The sequence below is a fragment of the Syzygium oleosum genome, unplaced genomic scaffold (genome assembly GCF_021117445.2).
Source record: "Syzygium oleosum isolate NSW1041296 unplaced genomic scaffold, Sole_v2.1 Sole_v2.06, whole genome shotgun sequence".
NCBI lineage: Eukaryota > Viridiplantae > Streptophyta > Magnoliopsida > Myrtales > Myrtaceae > Syzygium > Syzygium oleosum.
The window spans coordinates 10,184,966-10,204,423 of record NW_026607490.1 but is presented as its reverse complement, the minus strand read 5'-3'; the positions used below and the strand labels follow the sequence as shown (position 1 = coordinate 10,204,423).

Below are 19,458 nucleotides of genomic sequence, written 5' to 3'. Positions count from 1 at the left end.
ATTTAATAGAGTTTGCCTACAATAATAGCTATTAGCAAAGTATTCAAATGGCACCGTTTGAGGCCTTATATGGTAGGGCGTGTAGGACGCCTTTATGTTGGGACGAAGTAGGTGAACGGAGTATCACAGGCCCAGAGTTAGTACAGCAGTCAGTGGAAGCTGTTGAGATTATCCGAGATCAGCACAGAGTCACCAAAAGAGTTACGCCGATCAGAGACGACGACCCTTTGAATTTCAGATTGGAGATCACGTATTTCTCAAGGTATCGCCTATGAAGGGGTTATCTCGATTTGGCAAGAAAGGGAAGCTCAGTCCCAGGTACGTCGGGCCATTCGAGATATTGGAAAAGATTGGTGATATGGCTTACCGACTTGCCTTGCCGCCTAATCTGTCCCAAGTACACAATGTTTTCCACGTGTCGATGTTGAGGAAGTACGAGCCAGACCCGACCCACATTCTGAAGTATGAGGAAATAGAAGTGGACGACAGAGTGTCGTACGTGGAAAGGCCAGTTAGGATCGAAGATAGAAAAGATCGTGTGCTGAGGAACAAGACGATTCCGATGGTCAAAGTTGTCTAGGAGCACCACGGAACGAAAGGTGCCACTTGGGAAAGCGAAGAAGCTATGAGACGTCAGCATCCCCAGTTGTTTGAGTAGTTAAGGATAGATTTCAAATTTCGAGAACGAAATTTTTTAAGGGGGGAAGAGTTGTAACAGCCCGAATTTCGATGAAATTCCGGGATCAATAAAATTGGCAATATTTTGCATTTCATTTTAGTAAGTCTCGCCCAGAGCTGATCACTCTCGGGATACTAACCAATGGGGTATGGCTAACTGGGAAAATGGTACGTGGACCAGGGACCCGATTTTGAATCGGACACCGATCACGAGAAACGATGAGAGAATATTTTGGGCCAATGTGGGCCGATCTTAGGAAAGGTGATGGAATTGGTTTGACCAAGGCCAATGATGTACAATTGGATCGCAGGTGATTCTGCCCGTCCGACAGTGCACATGGCCAACCAGTCCTGGACCTAAACCGAACGATCGGGACCTCTGGGACTAGTGATAATTTCTCATTCTCTCAATGATCGGGACCGTCATGACTTGGATAACCCTAGGTCGATACGCGTAACCTCTAAACAGCCGCCTGTTAGGACTGATAGTGCGATTTTCTGGACTGGCTTAGGTATTATCGGTGTATTTTGGACTGGCTTGGGTAGTATCAGTGTATAATTCGGACTGGATTGAGGATGGTTTGGTGGAAATAAAATCCGAGGAAATTAGTGGGATTATTATGGATAATTATTGGACCCGGATTGGGGAAATAGTGGCTGTCCGTATTTTTGAGGAATATATCGGATTATGGCGGGCAACGAGAATTGTTAGCTGAATGACCGGGATTATCCGAGGTGATTGGTTGTTGACCGATTGGTGCTTAATTGTGAAATGATATGTTGTGTGCTCGTGTGACTAAATTGTGCGGAGTGTGATTGGCCAATTGATGGCTTAAATTGTGTATTTGAAATTGGGCCGCTTGGTATTAACTGGCCAAGTGAGCATGCTATTTATGAATTGGGCACTGTGTGGTGATTTCGATTTGACTGAGTACCTGTGGTTTATTGATGCTCATGTTGCATTATGTTGCATTTCATGGACACGCATTGGGTGTGCCGAGAATGAGGCGTGTGACGAAATTGTGCGAGAATGCGTGTCTGACATGAGCATGTGATCACCTAATTATGCCATGATGCGTTTTACGCGGGGCCCAGATAAAATTGGCAAGGTGCCGTGTGATCACTTAAGGGCCTTCGGGTCGATGCCGTCCTCATGCACTTTGTAGCAGGACGATGCCCGGTATGTCCGGAAGACGACCAACCTGATGCGTTTTACGCGGGCTCTAGTTCGTAGGGAGATCAGTGTTGCGCCTCATGCACTTTGTAGCAGGCTAGAGACATTGGGCCAGATCGGTGTTGCGCCTTATGCACTTTGTAGCAGGCTAGACGCACCGGGCCGGGAATTGTGTGGGCTCGAGTCGTAATTAATAATTAAGACGGTGTATTGGGTAAACCGAAATGGGAACATCGCATGACATTGACATTGTATGCATAAAATGCACGACCCGGCATGCGAGATGAACATTGTGAATATGAGCATGCGCGTAGCGCACGTGTGATCAGCGTATTTGTGCACGTGCCTTGAGGAATTTAATGAACTGCCTAACCTGCAGGATAATTCTTATGTTCTGTTTGGGCCAAAGGCCAAACCATTGTCTGTGTATTATGTTGTTTTGCCTGTCAGGAGAATGCATGTTAGCTTAGCCTAGGTCTAGGGGTTATACTCGCTGAGATTCGTCTCACAGTTGTAATAACCCACATTTTCAGACCCCCAGCCGTAAAGATGCCGAATCCGCCGCTTTTTGGAATACCTGTACAGATACGCCAGTATACTAGTACATACCCCGCAGGAAATGGGGAATCTTATGTGAGATATCGATCCGTGGTGTTTGTAAATGTGGGAGAGTATTTTCATCAGACTCAAGAGTACGTGGCCTGGTGCTTACGAGATGCGGACGGAAACCTCGGACAACCCCTTAGAACTTTTGATGTGCCGGTTGACCAAGATGGATTGATGATTCCACGGATAGCTGATGGTGAGATAATCAATCCTCAGGATGTGTATGACGTAGACGGCATGGATGAGCCCATGCATGGGGAGCCTCAAGTAGTCGCCGAAGATCCTGATCAGCTCGATGATGAAGAAGAGGAACTCGAAGACACGGACATAGATGACAAGGAAGAAATTGGAGAGGTCGCCGAGGTAGGGTCCGATGTAGAGATAGGAGCTGAGGAAGATGACGAGTTAGGTCTTTATCTGGACCCAGAGCTAGAGCTAGATTCGGAGGACGAGAGGATCGTAGCCGAGGATACGGAGTCGGGAGTCGGAGCCCTCGGAGGAGTCTTCAGAGGAACCGTCGGGCGATTCATCGGAGTCCTCGGACCCTGACTGGGAACCCTAGAGCAGGCCGGTACCCTGGGAAGCGAAGACCGTCTCTTTTGAATGGCATTCCTACCCTAGTTAGCTTAACCACCGGTGCCACTTACCCTTTTTGATATAGTGGCAGTTGACTGCTGATGTTGAGGTTTTTGGAGTTTTACAAAAGGATAGTGTAAAAAGGTTTTTACTATATTAGTACAAGTGTATATTCTTGTTTGATGGTTGTTCTACCTTAGTCTCACGTGTGTTGTTTTGTACGGGTGTATATATATATACGTTGTTTCCGCATGTGCTTTATCTCTGATTGGGCGTTGGGTCGGCGACGCATCCTGGGAGCGTTGCATCACAAACGACCGGAGGTGGGATGCTCGCGCTTCGTGGGGTACGGGGCGTGACAACTATCAAAATCAATCCACGCGATCCGCAAGATTTGTTTTATTAAATTCAAATTAGGCAAAGAAATCAAACTAACGGTCATATCTATAAGGTTATAGATATCGACGGAAAGCTGATTGTTCAAATTTGGAAAGAAAATAAAATTTATTATCGTATCCAAGTGATTATGAATAAGATAACGATTTTCCGTATCACCGCATATCGTACCTTAGGGATAAGGTCGGATAGTCGTCCAGATACGTTGCCAAATTAGGAATGATTCCTAATTTTGGGTATTTTCAAATATTACGGATATAGCACACATCATCCTAAGGTATCTAGCAATCCACGCACTATTCACGAAATATTCAAACACCCGAAAGATTAGGAAACTGAATATTCTAAGACTATAGATGAGAATCTTACCTAATTTGTGGATATTTCCAATTCGAACTTGGATCGGACTCGGGCTTGCGGATCGGGACGGTGACCGATGGCGGCAGGCGGTCCACGGGTTCAGGCTCAATTCTATGGCTAATGGTTCGCGGAACTCGTAGATCATGACTCGAATATTCCGAACAGCCTGTAAAACAGAAAACCCAACGCCTCGGCTTGGTGGGAGTCCGACGAAGACTCAGCAGGAATTGAGGCGGTGCAAGAGTCCCAGTGCAGGTCACGCCAGGGGAGCCAAGACTTGATGTGGCTGAACGCAATGTCGCAAAAGGATCGTCGCTCGTTGGAACTTCTCCAACGATGGAGCAATGTCAGAACCGTTGCTGTGCAAGCAAGTAGAGAGAATTTTTGTTTTTTCCTCCTGCTTAGCTCTTTCTCTGTTTGGTGGAGACCCCTCTGGGCATCTTCTTCAATGTGTTGAACGCGTCTTGTGTCCCACCTGCAGGAAAAAGCCAAAAACTCCTCTCTCTTGGGTCTGTTGTGATGAAGAGGTCCTCGTGAGTAATGCCTATTGCGGAAAGAGAACTTTCTCACGGACGTGCTCTCCTTATTCTCTCAATGGTGGCCGTGTATGAAATTGTGTGGCCTCCTCTGCTCTCCGAAATTGTGTTCTTCAAAAATTATGAGAGTCTCCCTCTCATTGAAGGGTATAACATGTATTTATAGTATGACCTAGGTTTGTCTTGCTATTGCGGGCTTAATTTAGGCCACTTTTTCAATGTGATGGGCTCTAATACCCTAAAGTCAACTTGCGATTAAACTTTAATGGGCTGAATTATGATCAAATTAAGTTCAATTGAGCCTGTCATGTCTTGTAATTTTCGGCCCTTATCCCTTGAGTGAGCCGAGTTTTGTTTGGTGCCCGAGCTCGATTTACGCAATGGATTTTCAACTTTCTCGCCACTGTCGATCCGATGCGGAATGCAACTAACCTATATGAACTTAAACTATATGCTATGCAATTTTAATATTTTTTTTAGGGGTTAAAATTTAATCCCTAATTTTCTATGCAAATTATTATTAAATGGTCGGTCGAAATTTAGATGTCAACATGCCTCAACATGGAGAGCATTGACAAGTAAAAAATGCAAAAGCAAGATCCACAACAAGAGGGAGAGGAACGTTCCTCCAAAACAAAGGCATTCCCTGCAAGAATAACGTACAATGTATTGCCCCTACCTTGTATTGTCCGGGAGACATTTGACAAAAGTCGTCTGCAGCTGAGGAAGAAAAGGCTTCAGAGCCAATCCTCCCTTTCTTCGTATGATGCTTAGAGTGGATAATATTGCACTCGTCACTTGCCAAGGAAACCGATCACCTATTATCCGGATAAGTGGTCTGCATCCACATGCAGTCTAAATGTTAGGGAAGGAAAAAGTTGAACCATTGGTAGCACACGCAAATGAAGACATTAACCATACAAAGACGAAATGCATCAATCACCGAATTAATAATCTGATCAAAGAAGAAATAGGGTGCAAGCTACGTTTGGTTAGCTAAGCACAAGACAACAAGATTTAAGGGGGGAAAAGAGTTACTTGAGCTGTCAAAGTCACGATCAAGAACTAAAGAATGACAAACTAAAAGGATTATCAGACTTAAAGAGCATTCTCTAGTTTCGCAAAATGACTACGCAAAAGCAAATTTCAATTCAACTTTCCAAATTTTCCAGATGTTTTAGCAGCATGTCTTAATAGTTTCTAAAAACAAGAAGCAAAAATGTAGACTGTAAGTACTAGGAATGTAGTTCTCAATAAGTACCGACTCCCAATTTACAAGTTCCAGTCAACTTCTTTTTTTTAAATGAAGTCCATTCAACTAAATCTCAGATGTTGGGGATCATTCAGAGCAAGAAATGCAAGAAACCAATACCGTGTTATTTGGATTACACACTCCTTCATAGCCTTCTCACTTGTCACTTCAATCAGCTCTCCAAGACCTAGCGCTGCCTGTTCTCTTAATTCGGCAGATCCACTCATTAGAACCCGTAGGGACGTGCTGCTTAATCAAATTTGACATATTTTGGATAAAAAAAAAAACAGGAGCTGATGAAACACATCGATAATATTTATTTCAATATCCTTGGAGCCAAAAATGAGCTTCAGTACTTTCAAATGCTCTATTGATCGTAAAACCTCGAGAGTTGTTTGTAAGTCTTGAGGTAAGTCTTAATATTAGCATGAGTTAGATAACCTGTAGCGGTGCCTCACATAAAGCATGCGGTGAGTAGGACACGGAACGGACAACATTGTGAAAACCTCAAAAAGACATCATGGACACACACACCAAGACTGCTGTCAACAGATGCGTGCAACCAAAACTGTCGTACAAGAGACGGTGCAAGTTCCCTTGCTTTCTTTTCTAGCAAAAAAAAAAAAGTTCCCTTGCTTTCTCATTTATTTTTTAATAAGTTCCCGTGCCTTGACCGAGCATGATATTATTGTGTGGAAAAAGAAATAAAATCCAGTAATAGGTGCTCCTAACACGTCTTCACCATTAAAGGACTTGCCTTGTTGGTGATTTGCTTCCGATTTTTCGGAATATCATGCCATTGTTACATTTAACATGCAGAAGGTTCACACCATTTAGTCACTGGCTGTGCATTTGTGTTATAATAACATTGACAAGGATAAGCAGAGCAAGCATCTTAACCTCAGAGAGGTAATAGGCCGATTCCATTCTTCTATTTTCGATAGTTAATTTAAGTAGACAGCACTTATTTTCGAAACTCACTCGACAGTGATTCATTTGCAGTACCGATCCGCCTTCTTCTTCACTCGGTCATCAAGTGCGTCCTCGACGGTCTTGGCCTTGAACTTGGGGTCGTAGCGGAACTACCTCGCCTCCACGGGGAACAGCTCCTCGTACTTCATCTTCTTTGCCGCGTCGATGGGGTAAATGTCCTGGCCCGCCGCCGCCGCCGCAGCGTCGCCGTCGCCGTCCTCCACCCGCTGCTGCTCGATCTCGCTGTCCTCAGCGGCGGCGGCATCCTTGAGCTTCTGCTTGCGCTTCTTCTTTTGCTTCTTGTCGATGGACTTGCTGCGGGACGCTAGGGCTTCGCCCTTGAAGGTCAGCCTCCCACCTTTTGCTCGCTCGTTGAGGACGCGCTCGATGACTGAGTGAAGAAGAAGGCAGATCGGTATTGCAAATGAATCGTTGTCGAGTGAGTTTCGATATTCAAGTCTAGTTTTTTCCCTTCTATTGCTATCGCTGGTTTAATAAAGAGTAGACAACACTTATTTTCGATATAATTTACGCATTAAAATTACAATAAAATTCGAATAAATAGCTTATCCTCTTCATTTTTCTTTTATTTTTTCGATTTAAGGATTAGTCCAAAGAAAAAAGGACACGAGAGAGATGGCGACAAAATGCTGTAAATACACAGGACCCCCTGGTTTGGACACACCCCGGGTATCTTGAAAGAGAATCCCAGCCATCCAAATCCTACGCATGCGGGCCCACTCCCATGCAAGAAAGGATCAGACGGATCGTGTGTCATTCTGATCATCAACGTTTGGGGCGGGGCTCCGATTCGTGGGCTCTACCCTCCTCGTGATGGGAGGGATGATCAGCTGGTCGTCCTAATCACGGTAAATGTAGGCGAGTCCGCCGTGCCTCATTAGATCCATGCTGTCCTTCTCATCATCGCCGGACGCTCAGCCACTTCAACTTGTGGAGCCCATAAACAGCAGGCCCATTGTGGCTGTGACCTGCCCCATGATCTCCAGGATCTCCACGATTTGGGCCACCAGCAGCTGCCCACGCCGCCTGTGAACCACCCGTACTTACGGCCCGACCCGCCGTACACCTCGTCCACATACCGCTGCTTTGCGAATAGGCTCGTGAAGATTAGCCCCCGTGAAGCTGGGCCGCCTCGAGCAGGTCGTTGAACTTGGCCAGCTCCGCGAGCTTGTTGAAACCGATGAGGACCCACCCGGACGTGATGGCTGCGAACCCGCCAAGTAGGCTGTTGCACACGTCGATGATGTTCCTATGGCCCGCCAACAATCGCTTGCTGAACAGCATGGTGAGGGCGGCGGTGGAGTCGGCCAGCGTGGTCATGACGGCTGTCCGCCCCACGGTCCTACATCGGCTGTAGAACCCGCTGATGGTGTTGTACGTCTTTAAGATGGTGAGGAACGAGCCCAGGTTGAACCCGTACCACCCGAACCACAACATGAATGACCCAAGGACAACGAGGGACGCGCTGTGACTCCGCAAGGCCACGACCCGCCCAGCCTGGTCAAACCGGCTGATGCGCGGGCCCTCAATGAAGGCTTTCCACAAGCCATCTATCCCTCCCACCATGTGGACCACGCCCGACCTGGCAAAGTCGATGGCGCCAGACCCGAAGAAGAGCTTGCCGTCAGGCCGGAATGGGCTGGGCCAATCGTCGGCGGACGAAAACCAATGAGAGGTTATCGTGTAGACAGAGCCCGTCAAGAAGGTGGAGTATATGAGGTAGGCCATGAAGTGGGTCCTCTCGGCGATGGACCTGCTGGTGATGCCGGCAGCGGCGATAGCAAAGGCCCATTGGTAGAGGAAGAAGCTGTAATCGAAGGGGTCGGAGGGGATCTTCTTGAGGCCGAAGAAGTGGAGGCCGACGAAGCCCTTGGAGGGGGAGCCGAAGAGGTAGTAGCGGAGACTGCCGGCGGCTGCATCGAGGACGTTGGTGAGCATGATGTTCATGGTGTTCTTGGCGCAGACGGAGCCGGCGTAGAGCATGGAAAAGCCGAGCTGCATGGAGAAGACGAGGTAGGCGGAGAAGAGGAGGTAGGTGTTGTCGACCGCGTGGGCAGTGTCGGCGAACTTGTTGGAGATGCGCGTCGAGGCGGCTGCAGAGGAAGGTGGACATGAGGGCATTGTTGGAGTTGGAGGCGGTGGAGTTGGTGAGCGAGGCTAGGTCCGAGGCTGAGCATTTGATCTCCATGGGTGAAGGTGGTTTTGATGATGGAGCACTTTGGAAGTGAAGATGAAGATGGTGGTGTTTGAGAGAGAGAGAGAGAGAGAGAGAGAGAGAGAGAGGACTATCTGGTTGTGGTTGTGTTGGTCATATAGGGCAAGGACGGAGTGAAGTTGAAGACAGAGAGAGAAGACTTTTCATTGCCCATTCTTGTTTTGTACCGATGGCGTGGATAAACCGGACAAAAATCATGATGCGGAATATACGCATGATGTTGTATACTTTTGCTTGTGGATCGTGGTCGAAATTCTCTTGTCCTTGTTATGTGACTGAAGATCTAATATAATGCCTGGGCACTGGGTCCTCGGCCTGGCCTCTATGGACCCGGGCCTGGCCTCTATGGACCCGACCTGGCATCAATGGTCGCGGTTGCGATGGACGGGGACCTGAGGTCTCGGGCCCCGCCTCAATCCTCAATGGATCGGGACACAAGTGCGTCAGGGTTCCGGAACTAGTCTCAATGGACTCGGGCCCGAGCACTAGGGTCCCGAGCTCGAGTGCCAAGGTCCCAGGCCCGGCCTTGATGGCCCCGGGCACGGGTGTTGGAGTCTCGAGCCCGGTCTTGATGGACCTAGGCACAAGCACTAGGGACTCGGACACGAGCACTAGGGTCCCAAGCTTAGCCTTGATGTACTCGGGCCTAGCCTTGATGTACCCGAGTTGGGGCACTAGGAAATTGGGCACAAGCACCGGGGTTCCGAGCCTAATCTCGATGGACCTGGGTGTGGGCACTAGGAACCCGGTCCCGGCCTTGATGGACATGGGCGCCGGGGACCCGCGTAAGGGTTCCAAGGACTCGGGTACTAGCCCTGAGGACTCGATCTCGGGCACTAGGGTCTTAGGCCTGGCTTCAATGGACTAGGGCACAAGAGTCCCAGGCCCGGCCTCGATGGGAATGGGCCCGGGCTCTGAGATCTTGGCCCAGCCTCGATGGACCCGAGCTTGCCCTTGGTGGACCTCGGTAGACCTGGCCTCATTGCCAAGGGCCCGGGAACGAGCATTGGGATTCTCATGTCCAAGTGCAAAGTTTAAGATTTAAATGGGCAAAAGGACACTATAAGTGCCATAACTTGTGTACGGCGCTCACTTTGGTGTCATAACTTTTTTTCGGATCACTTTGGTGCCAAGTCGGAGGAAAAACGATCACTTAAGTGTTATAACTTTTTTTTGGATCACTTTAGTGCTAAAATTTTTGAAAAACGATCACTTAGGTGCTAAAATTTTTGAAAAACGAACATTTAAGTGCTAAAATTTTTGAAAAACGATCACTTAAGTGCCAATCTCCGGCGAGACTCCGGCGAGCCACGTCGCCTTCGAAATTAATAAAAAAATGCCACGTCGATTTCCGGCGAAAAATTGTGTACGGCACCGGAGTTGGCACTTAAGTGATCGTTTTTCAAAAATTTTAGCACTTAAATTATCGTTTTTCAAAAATTTTAGCACTAAAGTGATCTAAAAAAAAGTTATGGCACTAAAGTGAGCGCCGTACACAAGTTATGGCACTTGTAGTGTTCTTTTGCCGATTTAAATGTCAATATCTAGTCATATTTTGGAAAATGATTTCCGATTCTTTAAAGAGGAAATCATTTTCCTGAATTTAACTATATGTTTTTCATTAACTCATTTTCCTAACCAATTCAAACGCCGGAAAATGAAGAAAATTTTTTTCCGAAAAATATGTTCCGTGAAACAAACGGAGCCTAGGGTTTTGGATGAGCCGCCAAGATAGCAATCGATTTGCAATCTGTAGTATATCATATCTATTTTACTGCTCTAACTGGATTGCTTCACTGGATTCAGTTGATTTTTGCACGTACGTCTTCCAAGAGTAATGAGAAAAGCCATTACATTCAACCCTACAAAAGAGCACAGGCCATTCTCACCACAAGTTGCTAGCTTATGTTCTTGAATAACTTCAGAACATTTGCTAATCGATTTGATGGCCCTATATGGTTTCAGTAAAGAGAGTTCAAATCATATCCACGGCCACTCTCTCCGGCTATAGATCTCAAATTACGGTAGGTATGTGGAGACTAGTTAACAAAATTAGCCGCGATGCGATAGACTCGACTATCGGGTGTTCAATATGGCACTTACGATCCGACTCTCGACTTTGAAACTCAACCCGAATCTTGGAATATCCATATATAATCACAATCCACAATTGTGATGAAAAATCATTATTGTTTCAGGTGACACAGTTAGAATTTGCAAGCGAGAAAGAAAAGAGAAGAGAAAGAAACATGAGTAGCAATCCGTGGCTTGCGTGTTCTTAAGCATTTGTTCTACCTGTATCTATTTTTAATTCGAGTTATTAAAAAAAATTATGACGAAGACTAATTCACATCCCTTTTGTTATAGTTAATACAGCTAATTAAAAGCTCTATATAATTGTTTGATTATCGAATTATTAATATTTGAAGTGGTAGACAACCTTGTGATGCTGCGAAAAGCTAGTGTTTTGGGGCAGCTCTCGGAGGACAGATGATGTAAGTAGCAACAAGAAGGGAAATGGTCTTATTCGACAGGGTTTGCTCTTTTGTATTTAGCTTTGGTTCTTTCTTTTCTTGGCTTCTTGTCTCCTCACAGATATAACTTGCATAATTTGTCTGCTAGAAGAACAAAGAGGGGGAAAACAGGAAGAAAACACGATCGCGAGGTAACAGACTAATCCTGAACAGCCAAAAATGGACTAAACTCACATCGATGAAGAATTACCATCTTCTGAAACTCTACGACTAAAGTAGTGCGTGGTATCTATACATGCGACGGCTGATGGGAGTGTTCTTTATTTCCCACTCGCCGAGATAGATATTGAATTGCAATATGCAAACAAGAAGGAAAAGCGATTTCTTGCTTGCGGCATTTTAAGACCGTAAGACCAGTTCCAACCATGGTTTGCTTGGGAGACTCGGAATCATGGATCATTCACGAATCTTGAAGATGCAGCTGGCAGTAGAAACATTCAACCGACGGGGATTCTGAAACAGCAAGCTTCCGCCAAAACCTGAAACCGCAAAACCTCGAGTTGGATGACCGCAAGAGGGCGGCGAAAAGGCAACAGGACTAAATGGCCTGTGACAGTATAATGAACTTAGAAAACCCCAAAGAATCTTTGACCAGTTTATAGCATTGGTGGAATCTTGTAACCATTTATGAATTCCATTCTCATAAGTCAAAATGGTAGAGAAACCCAGCATTATATAACGTATGCACAGCTCACGCCAGATATTCCCAGTGTCTATGTCAAAGAAACGTGGAGAGAACACAAGGGCATGCCACCCATTAAATTAAGTGAAAACTCAATCCCACATTTGAAGTGAATCTCTGATATGCGAGCAAAAACTAACTATTCATTGCATAGTCCGGCTCGAATGAAGCACGACAAGTTAAGACCTTCGCATGTACAACTGCATAGGCTGGATTGTACGTCGTTAATCACAAAGTACCTAGGCTTCTAATCATGTTGCCGCTGTTGTGAAGTCATGGAGAACGAGAACTAGCTCCTAGTGTTTTTATTTATTTAATTTTTTTTTTGGAGGGCCTAGGGGAAGGCGCTGAATATTACTCGTTGAACAAGATTATATTGACCAATTGGCACAAGACTGGTTATTACGGCAACATAGGAGAAAGCATATCATGCATCCGTTCTACTGCCGGCGTGGAGAAGTGAGTCAATCGGTTTCAATAAAGTGATGGAATGGTATGAAGGGAAATTCATAGGCGTTTGATTTCCATTTTTAAAAGACAAAAAAAATGCGAACCTTGAAACGACGCTCTTCCGCGAATTTATGAGTGTTTAATCCAGTGAGAGGACGAAAGGATGGGGGACACAAGAATTCTATCCACGTCATCGCAATACTTAATCGGTGTATAGCTGATTTATTTTTTTCTCATACATTTACCCGACATTGAATATTGGTCCCCTGTCCCTCGTACTCAAGACTGATGCTTCTTGAGAACATTGCAATGAATCACATTGCTCAATCAACTTCACAAGAATTGAACTGGATTTGATTAAGGAAAAGATAATGTTAAACATACTAAATTGCTGGAACATTAAGCGATGTATAGACTCTTATTGGGTGTTGAATTTGATTGACTACTTATTGTCTGTCGCACTGTTAAGTATACCAAATTCGCATATCAATCTTCGTATAGCTGCGATCCCAAAAGAAAATAGCAAAAAACAAAAGACTTTCGCAATATATATCAACAAATTACCAAAAAGGGAAAACACAAAACTGGAAAAGACATTAATCAAAACGTACGGTTTGGTCTAGGCATAGGGGTCACAAGAGGATACGAAGACAAATACACGGTCGAACCAGACCCAACATTCACAACATAATCCGCGGGTATGGTTTCCGAAGTTGCTAAAGATGACCACGCTTCGACAAGAACCGGAAAACAGAAAAGAAAAGAAAAAAAGAAAAAGAAGAAGAAAACGGGGTTTTTCTTTTCGGGTCGGGGTTATAAAACCCTAAACTTCCTGCGCAACACTCTAAACGCCCGACCTCTCGCTCCTCTCGCCGCTCTCCCTCTCCCTGTTCTCCCTCTCCCTGTTCTCCCTCTCGATCTCGATCTCGATCTCGATCCCTCCATGGATCCGAATCAAACGGCAGCATTCTTCGGCGGGGTATACTATACCCTGTTCGACCACTGCCGCGATCTCATTGTTCAATTCTTTGGCCCCAATTCCCATGTCGACTTCGACAGCATTACTGCCGACGACTTAGAGGAGATATCTGGGTTACACGCGATGGTGGATCCCTGCATTCATCGCGTGGACACGATGAACGTTTTCGGATACATTGGCGGACGATATGCGGTTGTTTTCGTCGGAGACTTCCGATTTTTGCCTGATGGAGAAGACCGGAGGTTCGTGGAGGTAATTTTCATGTATCCTCTCTCTTTTTTTGGCGTTTTCCCTTAGACAGATGTGTGACACAGACAAGCTGTGTTTGGTAGACCTTTATTGTGGATTTTTCACGAGCTCCACCGCTGATCGAGTCCTCTGTCTTCCGGTCGGGTGTCGTGGGGCCGCCGCCGCCGCCGGCGTTGTTCGAGTAACCACCGAGCAGCGGCGAGGGAGGGAAGCGCTGCGTGACAGGAATGTCAGATTGCTATTGCTTGTTTCCTTCTGTTGATATGAGAGTTAGGCTTGGTTTCGTTCTGTTGATATGAGAGTTAGGCTTGGTATATGAGAGTTAAGCTTGGTTTCCTTCTGTTGATATGAGAGTTAGGCTTAGTTTCCTTCTGTTGATATGAGAGTTAGGCAGTTTACACGGAGAAAGTGGGAGAGCATTTTGATTTGAGGGCTCTCTATACGGAAATATTGTAAGAAGGTAGTATTCCCAGGATTTCTGAACTTGCTTGCTTAGGGTCCTTGCAAAAACTCCCTGTTCTTGCATTCAGTCCTTGTTCTTGGACATTCACCCCAGTGGCACTTTGTTTTCATGATTGTTTTACTCCGATCTCAGATCGTTTGTGCTTTCCCTGAATCTCTTGATTGGGATATAGGATGGACAGTACTCGATACATACGTTGGAGGGGGTCCAACGCTCCAACGAATTTGCGCGGTCCTTTTTGTCATGATAAGATAGCTGCTTGTTTTCTCAATCCATTTAGCCTCCCTGCAAAAAGGAAAAAGGGCTCATCGGTGATCCGCAACTACAACCCTGTCGCTGATCCTATATAATTTGTTTGTTTTTTTGCTACGACCGGTTTTCAATAACGAGAAGATCAAACTGTCCCCTACCCGATCGTATCGTGCAGGCTTGCCTATGGCATTCTATATGAAAGTCTAAATCACCAAACCCTGTTTTAGTTCGAACCAATCAGTCCCAGTGATGAGAACAAGCCTAATGACTCGGAGCTACTATCTTATTCAACAGAGAAACCAAACAAAACCACGCTTCCTTCCAACTTGTCATTTTTCTCTAAAAAAGGAGTCCCGTCTTTTCCCGAGAAATGAAACTGGAAACTCGTACTATCACTGTACAATGCATCTTTAGCTCAACTGACGAAAGAAAACCATGGCCGCTCCTCATTTCGCTATCTTACCTCCAATTTCTTCTTCCTCCTCTTCGTTGTCGCACACCTTCATCCCTGACTCAAATGCTTTGAAGAGAGTCACCTGGTCAACAGTGCTTGGAGTTGCACTAAGAATTGGTGGAATCTGGTGAGTTGAAAGCTGAGTGGAGCAGCACAAATATAAAATATGCATATTGCGAGTTCGTGGAAGAATCGGAGTATGGTGATGTCCTGTCACTGAAGAGCCTCGGAGGAAAGCGTTAAGCCACTGAAATTTGAAAAGGGGCGTCGGAGATTGGACAAAAAAGATGCAACGGTGTGTTGTTTGATGGTCTCCATATCTCCAAATTCGAAAGCTGATCTTCATATCTCACGCTTCGGATCTCGATCATGAAAACGCAATAAATAAATAAAATTAAATATGGGGGAGGGGTGGGACCCAGGGCTGAATTTCCAAGTCAGGCCAGCCTATACGAGGCTCATCTTTGTACAAAAGTTTGCAAAATGGCGCAAATTCTGAGTTACACCATACAGCTGATGTTGTGAATGGCTGTTTACATGCTTCCACGTAAACACATCGTACTCGGTTTTCCAAATGAGGGATTTCAAGATCTTTGGGCTTCCGTGTGCTTTGTTCTTTCAAGTAGTGTTACGCCGCTGGAGCTTACGATGCGGCATCTAGATTTATTATTGAGACTTGTTCCTTCATTCATGCAGGTTTTTGGTACTTCTTCATCATGGCCACTGGACATCTATTCTCCCGCACCACGCAAGCTCTATTCTATAACTACAAGCAACTCCCAATCCAGCGGATGCTTGATTTTGACTTCCTTTGTAGTGTGTAGGACAAGTCGGGCCACTGCAATCTATGTGTTTCTTTCCTTAATATGCTTGCTGGGATCTTCTTTTCAATGGAAGTCATTAATGTTACTCGAACTTTCCTGTTTTGTGTAGGGCGGGGGAAACACCATCGGTTGCAGGTATTATCAACCCTGGTTCTGAGGGATTTCAGAAACTCTCCTTTGGCCAGGAGGAAATTGCTATCCCAGTTCATTCGACGTACGTCATTCACGTCTTACTTTTTCTTCCCCATCATTCTTAGATTGTAAAGCTAACCAAACAGTGAGCTGAATTTTGCTTCTGATTGGTGGCTAACTTGCTACAAAGTGCTCTGTTGATTATACCCATCATAAATGATGGAGAGAAATTACCTTTCTTTTCTTCTATTTTCTTTAAATCTCTTGCGGTGGCTTGCTTTTGCGATAAAATTAACCCATGAATACATTTTTTAGAAGGATAGGAGACAACAGCAGTAACTACTATTATTAAGACTTGAAATGCCCACTTGATTACTCGCAAAAAAAAAGAAAACAGGGAATATAAAGGAATCCCATGCCCTGTGATCTATTGACAGCATCGTTGATTTTCATTAGCCTAGTGGCCAGGTGATGTGGAAGTTCTACATCTACGCTTAGTATGCTGCAGATAGTGCAACAGTAACTTCCTGTTTCATTGTACACTAGCACAACTATAGCAGTTTAGTATGGTCGAGTTCTATCGATGTTTTCCCCAGTTTGGGACTCTTGGAGCAACCTGCAGTTTAAGGGGCGATTGCACATTGTGGAGTCTGTATCTTACAAGCATGTTATTACTCTTGCAGCACTGAAGCAGCATGTGCGGTACATCCTACTGCTGATGGGTCCATCAACTTTGCTTCATTCAGAAGGTAAGTACTAGGTACTAATTGACATTAACTTTGATTGCTAAAGTACTTGCCGTGGAATTCAATTTTTTTTCCTTTCCAGTGCTGCTGCTTCATCACTGGCTGCTCTAAAACAGCAAACTATAAGAGTTGTAGCCATTATTGCTGAAGGTGTTCCAGAGTAAGACACCAAACAGTTAATTGCATATGCTCGTGCAAACAATAAGGTGAGAAGAACGCTAGCTATAGATGAAGTAGAATCCGAAAGCATTGCGAGACTTTATTTTGCTATTCACCATAATTTTGCAAATAGTCGGTCAAGTTAGCTTCTTACCCTGCTGGTATTGCGGGTTGTAATTGGCGCAGCAACTGTTGGAGGCATTCAAGCTGGTGCATTGAAGATCGGTGACACTGCTGGGACTATTGACAACTGGATCCGTTGGTTTTGTCTCTGAGTCTGTACGTATTCTTGAAGTTCCTATGCTTCGACACATGTTGTTGCGACGTTTGGCCCGACAACTGGAAAAGAGCTTTAAAACAAAAGTTTGGATTGCTCTCTTGAAGAACATTTTGAGATGCACAGACAAAGCTACATTAAATTTGTTTCTTGATTGTTCATCTGGGCAGCTAGTTTGAACACTGTTGTCGATTTGCAGTAATTTATTGACTCTTTATTGCAGGGAGGCATGTCTAATGAACTTTACAACACTGTTGCCCCGTGTCACTGATGGAATCTACGAAGGTATGCAGATATGCCTCTAATTTATGTGGCACTTAACAATGTGGAAGAGTGCCAAGTTTACAGTCGATTTATCTCTTTTCTTTTCTGTAGGTATTGCCATCGGAGGTGATGTCGTCCCGGGTTCTACTCTCTCTGACCATATACTGAGGTTTAACAATATCCCTCAGGTATAGCAATATAGAGTTGTTTTGCTTGCTTACTGTGAACTGTTTGTGTAGTCTGAATCATAAAGCAGTTTGAGTCATTTTGTTTTTTTCGTAAATACTTATAACAGATGATAGGGCATCTAGTGTTCTTTGGCTTTAAGATGCCAATTTAAAGTTCCATTACTAGTTAAGCAATCTTGTCATTCAAGAGCGTGTTCTCTGATCTGCTCTTTAATCTGTCTCAGGTCAAAATGATAGTTGTACTTGGAGAACTTGGTGGACGAGACGAGTACTCCCTAGTCGAAGCTCTAAAGCAGGGGAAAGTGACCAAACCAGTGGTGGCTTGGGTTAGTGGGACTTGTGCACGACTCTTCAAGTCAGAAGTGCAATTTGGTCATGCTGTAAGTGACTGCCTTCATTGCTTTTCATAATTTTTCAAGCCCAATAACTAAATCATAAAAGATTTAAGTGGTTCTTCCTTCTTAATACCATCTTAGGGTGCAAAAAGCGGTGGTGAAATGGAATCGGCACAAGCAAAGAATCAAGCACTCAGGGAAGCAGGGGCGGTTGTTCCTACTTCATATGAAGCTTTGGAGACCGCAATCAAGGAAACCTTTGAGAAACCGGCAAGCATTGTTTTCAGTTTGCAGGGATGAGGCCACTGGTAGAACATGAGACGGTGTCATCAAATGCATGTTGTTGACTCTTTAACACGTGCAAAGAGCAGGGCACGTGGTTCTACTCCCACTTGGGCCCTACCCAAAGATCGAGTCTTGATGCATATTTTATGATCCTTTCTTAGGTTGAAGAAGGAAAGATTTCACCAGTTAAGGAAGTCGCGCCTCCACAGATCCCTGAGGATCTTAACACGGCAATTAAGAGCGGGAAAGTTCGGGCTCCAACTCACATTATTTCAACCATCTCCGATGATAGAGGTAATCTTGCAGAAATGTAAAATTGAAAGAAGTTTTTTAGATGTTGATGGTGGAAGAATTCTGTTGTACTAAATTAATGCATTCGTCTTTTGCAGGGGAAGAGCCGTGCTACGCTGGTGTACCAATGTCTTCCATTGTTGAACAGGGACTTGGTGCGGGTGATGTAATTTCTCTTTTGTGGTTCAAACGCAGTCTTCCTCGATATTGCACAAAGTTCATTGAGGTAGGTTTTGTTTGTCCTTTTAGTGAGAGAATGAGGATACGCGAAAGGAAATTTTCAGCTACCACCCCAAAATAAATGCATGTATTTCGGCCCAATAAGAGACGATATAAAGAATGCCAGATGATCCCTTCCAATCAGCAGAGCTCTCTTCGCTGTACTCTTTCTGCTTCTTGACTAACTCAGGGTAAAGTTCGAAGAAAGATACTCCAAACTGACTTCCCACCTGCCGTAAGCTTGAACTTGACCCAATCACAATTCCAATATCTGCCTTAAGGAGGCAAAGTATGTCTCCTATCGAATCTCCAATGTAGATGGTCAAGTTCCTCTTATTGTCCTCCCTGTTCTTCAAAATTTCATCAAATGCTTTGGCCTTTCAATGAGAGATTCCATCTTCTTGACAATTTCACCAGTAGAAAAAGACTCGTCAAAAGTCAACTCATTTGTACGTACATTCAGAAGCTGTAAGTCCCCTGTGCCGTGAATGTCGTGAGTAAATTACATGCCCTAGCCAGATATCGATCTCTTAAGTTCTCAAATGCACAGACTGTAGATGGACTTGAGCAATCAAAAGATGGTAGTAGCACTCCCAGGTGCTTTCTATGTATTTTGGTATACATGCAAGTAGAAAGTCTTATGCTAAAGATGGGTAGCCCCCAAAAGGAAAGGAGTTTACCTGAAGAAAATGCTGATCTGATTAAATCACCACACTAACAGTACGAGAGTACATGGACATTGACATCCACCATCTCATCCTTGATGAGTTTCTTGAAGAAACTGGTGCAACCATCCTGAAGAATCATCCTCTCACCTGCTTTCTTTATGTCTTCAAGTTTCAGACCCTTTAGGACCCCGGACTCGTTCACTTTGGAATTTGCCTGTTTC

General features: G+C 44.9%; 2 protein-coding genes, 1 long non-coding RNA gene and 2 pseudogenes across 4 annotated transcripts; 3 read left to right on the top strand and 2 right to left on the bottom strand.

The window, feature by feature from the left end:
• Positions 1-19,458, bottom strand: part of LOC130138553 (uncharacterized) — an 80,343-nt pseudogene that overhangs the window by 3,990 nt on the left and 56,895 nt on the right.
• Positions 7,232-8,790, bottom strand: LOC130138552 (ammonium transporter 1 member 2-like; annotated as a pseudogene).
• Positions 13,308-14,529, top strand: LOC130138555 (uncharacterized). Its single transcript, XM_056312844.1, has 2 exons — positions 13,308-13,683; positions 13,764-14,529. Exons 1-2 carry the CDS (start codon positions 13,396-13,398, stop codon positions 13,863-13,865), a joined length of 390 nt encoding a protein of 129 aa, XP_056168819.1. The 5' UTR covers positions 13,308-13,395; the 3' UTR covers positions 13,866-14,529.
• On the top strand, positions 15,453-16,777 carry LOC130138556 (uncharacterized). The gene is made up of 3 exons (XR_008816907.1): positions 15,453-15,887; positions 16,489-16,554; positions 16,634-16,777. It is a non-coding gene; the product is annotated as an uncharacterized LOC130138556 (long non-coding RNA).
• On the top strand, positions 17,028-18,685 carry LOC130138554 (ATP-citrate synthase beta chain protein 1-like). Of its 2 annotated transcripts, none has more exons than XM_056312843.1 (4): positions 17,028-17,272; positions 17,363-17,439; positions 17,664-17,819; positions 17,927-17,959. In XM_056312843.1, the coding sequence occupies exons 1-4, from the start codon at positions 17,224-17,226 to the stop codon at positions 17,933-17,935; spliced, it is 291 nt and encodes a 96-aa protein (XP_056168818.1). In that variant the 5' UTR covers positions 17,028-17,223; the 3' UTR covers positions 17,936-17,959. The 2 variants fall into 2 exon arrangements, with proteins under 2 accessions (XP_056168818.1, XP_056168817.1); XM_056312842.1 differs by lacking the exons at positions 17,028-17,272; positions 17,363-17,439 and adding exons at positions 18,221-18,353; positions 18,449-18,685 and having other exon boundaries at positions 17,681-17,819; positions 17,927-18,044.

Bases quoted from the DNA above. Each gene is read 5' to 3' on its own strand.
- LOC130138554 (XM_056312842.1), top strand. The intron at 18,045-18,220 runs GCAAGCATTGTT...ATCCTTTCTTAG, and splicing joins AGGAAACCTTTGAGAAACCG to GTTGAAGAAGGAAAGATTTC. The intron at 18,354-18,448 runs GTAATCTTGCAG...CGTCTTTTGCAG, and splicing joins AACCATCTCCGATGATAGAG to GGGAAGAGCCGTGCTACGCT.
- LOC130138555 (XM_056312844.1), top strand. From the start codon at position 13,396: ATGGATCCGAATCAAACGGCAGCATTCTTCGGCGGGGTATACTATACC. The intron at 13,684-13,763 runs GTAATTTTCATG...TGTGTTTGGTAG, and splicing joins AAGACCGGAGGTTCGTGGAG to ACCTTTATTGTGGATTTTTC.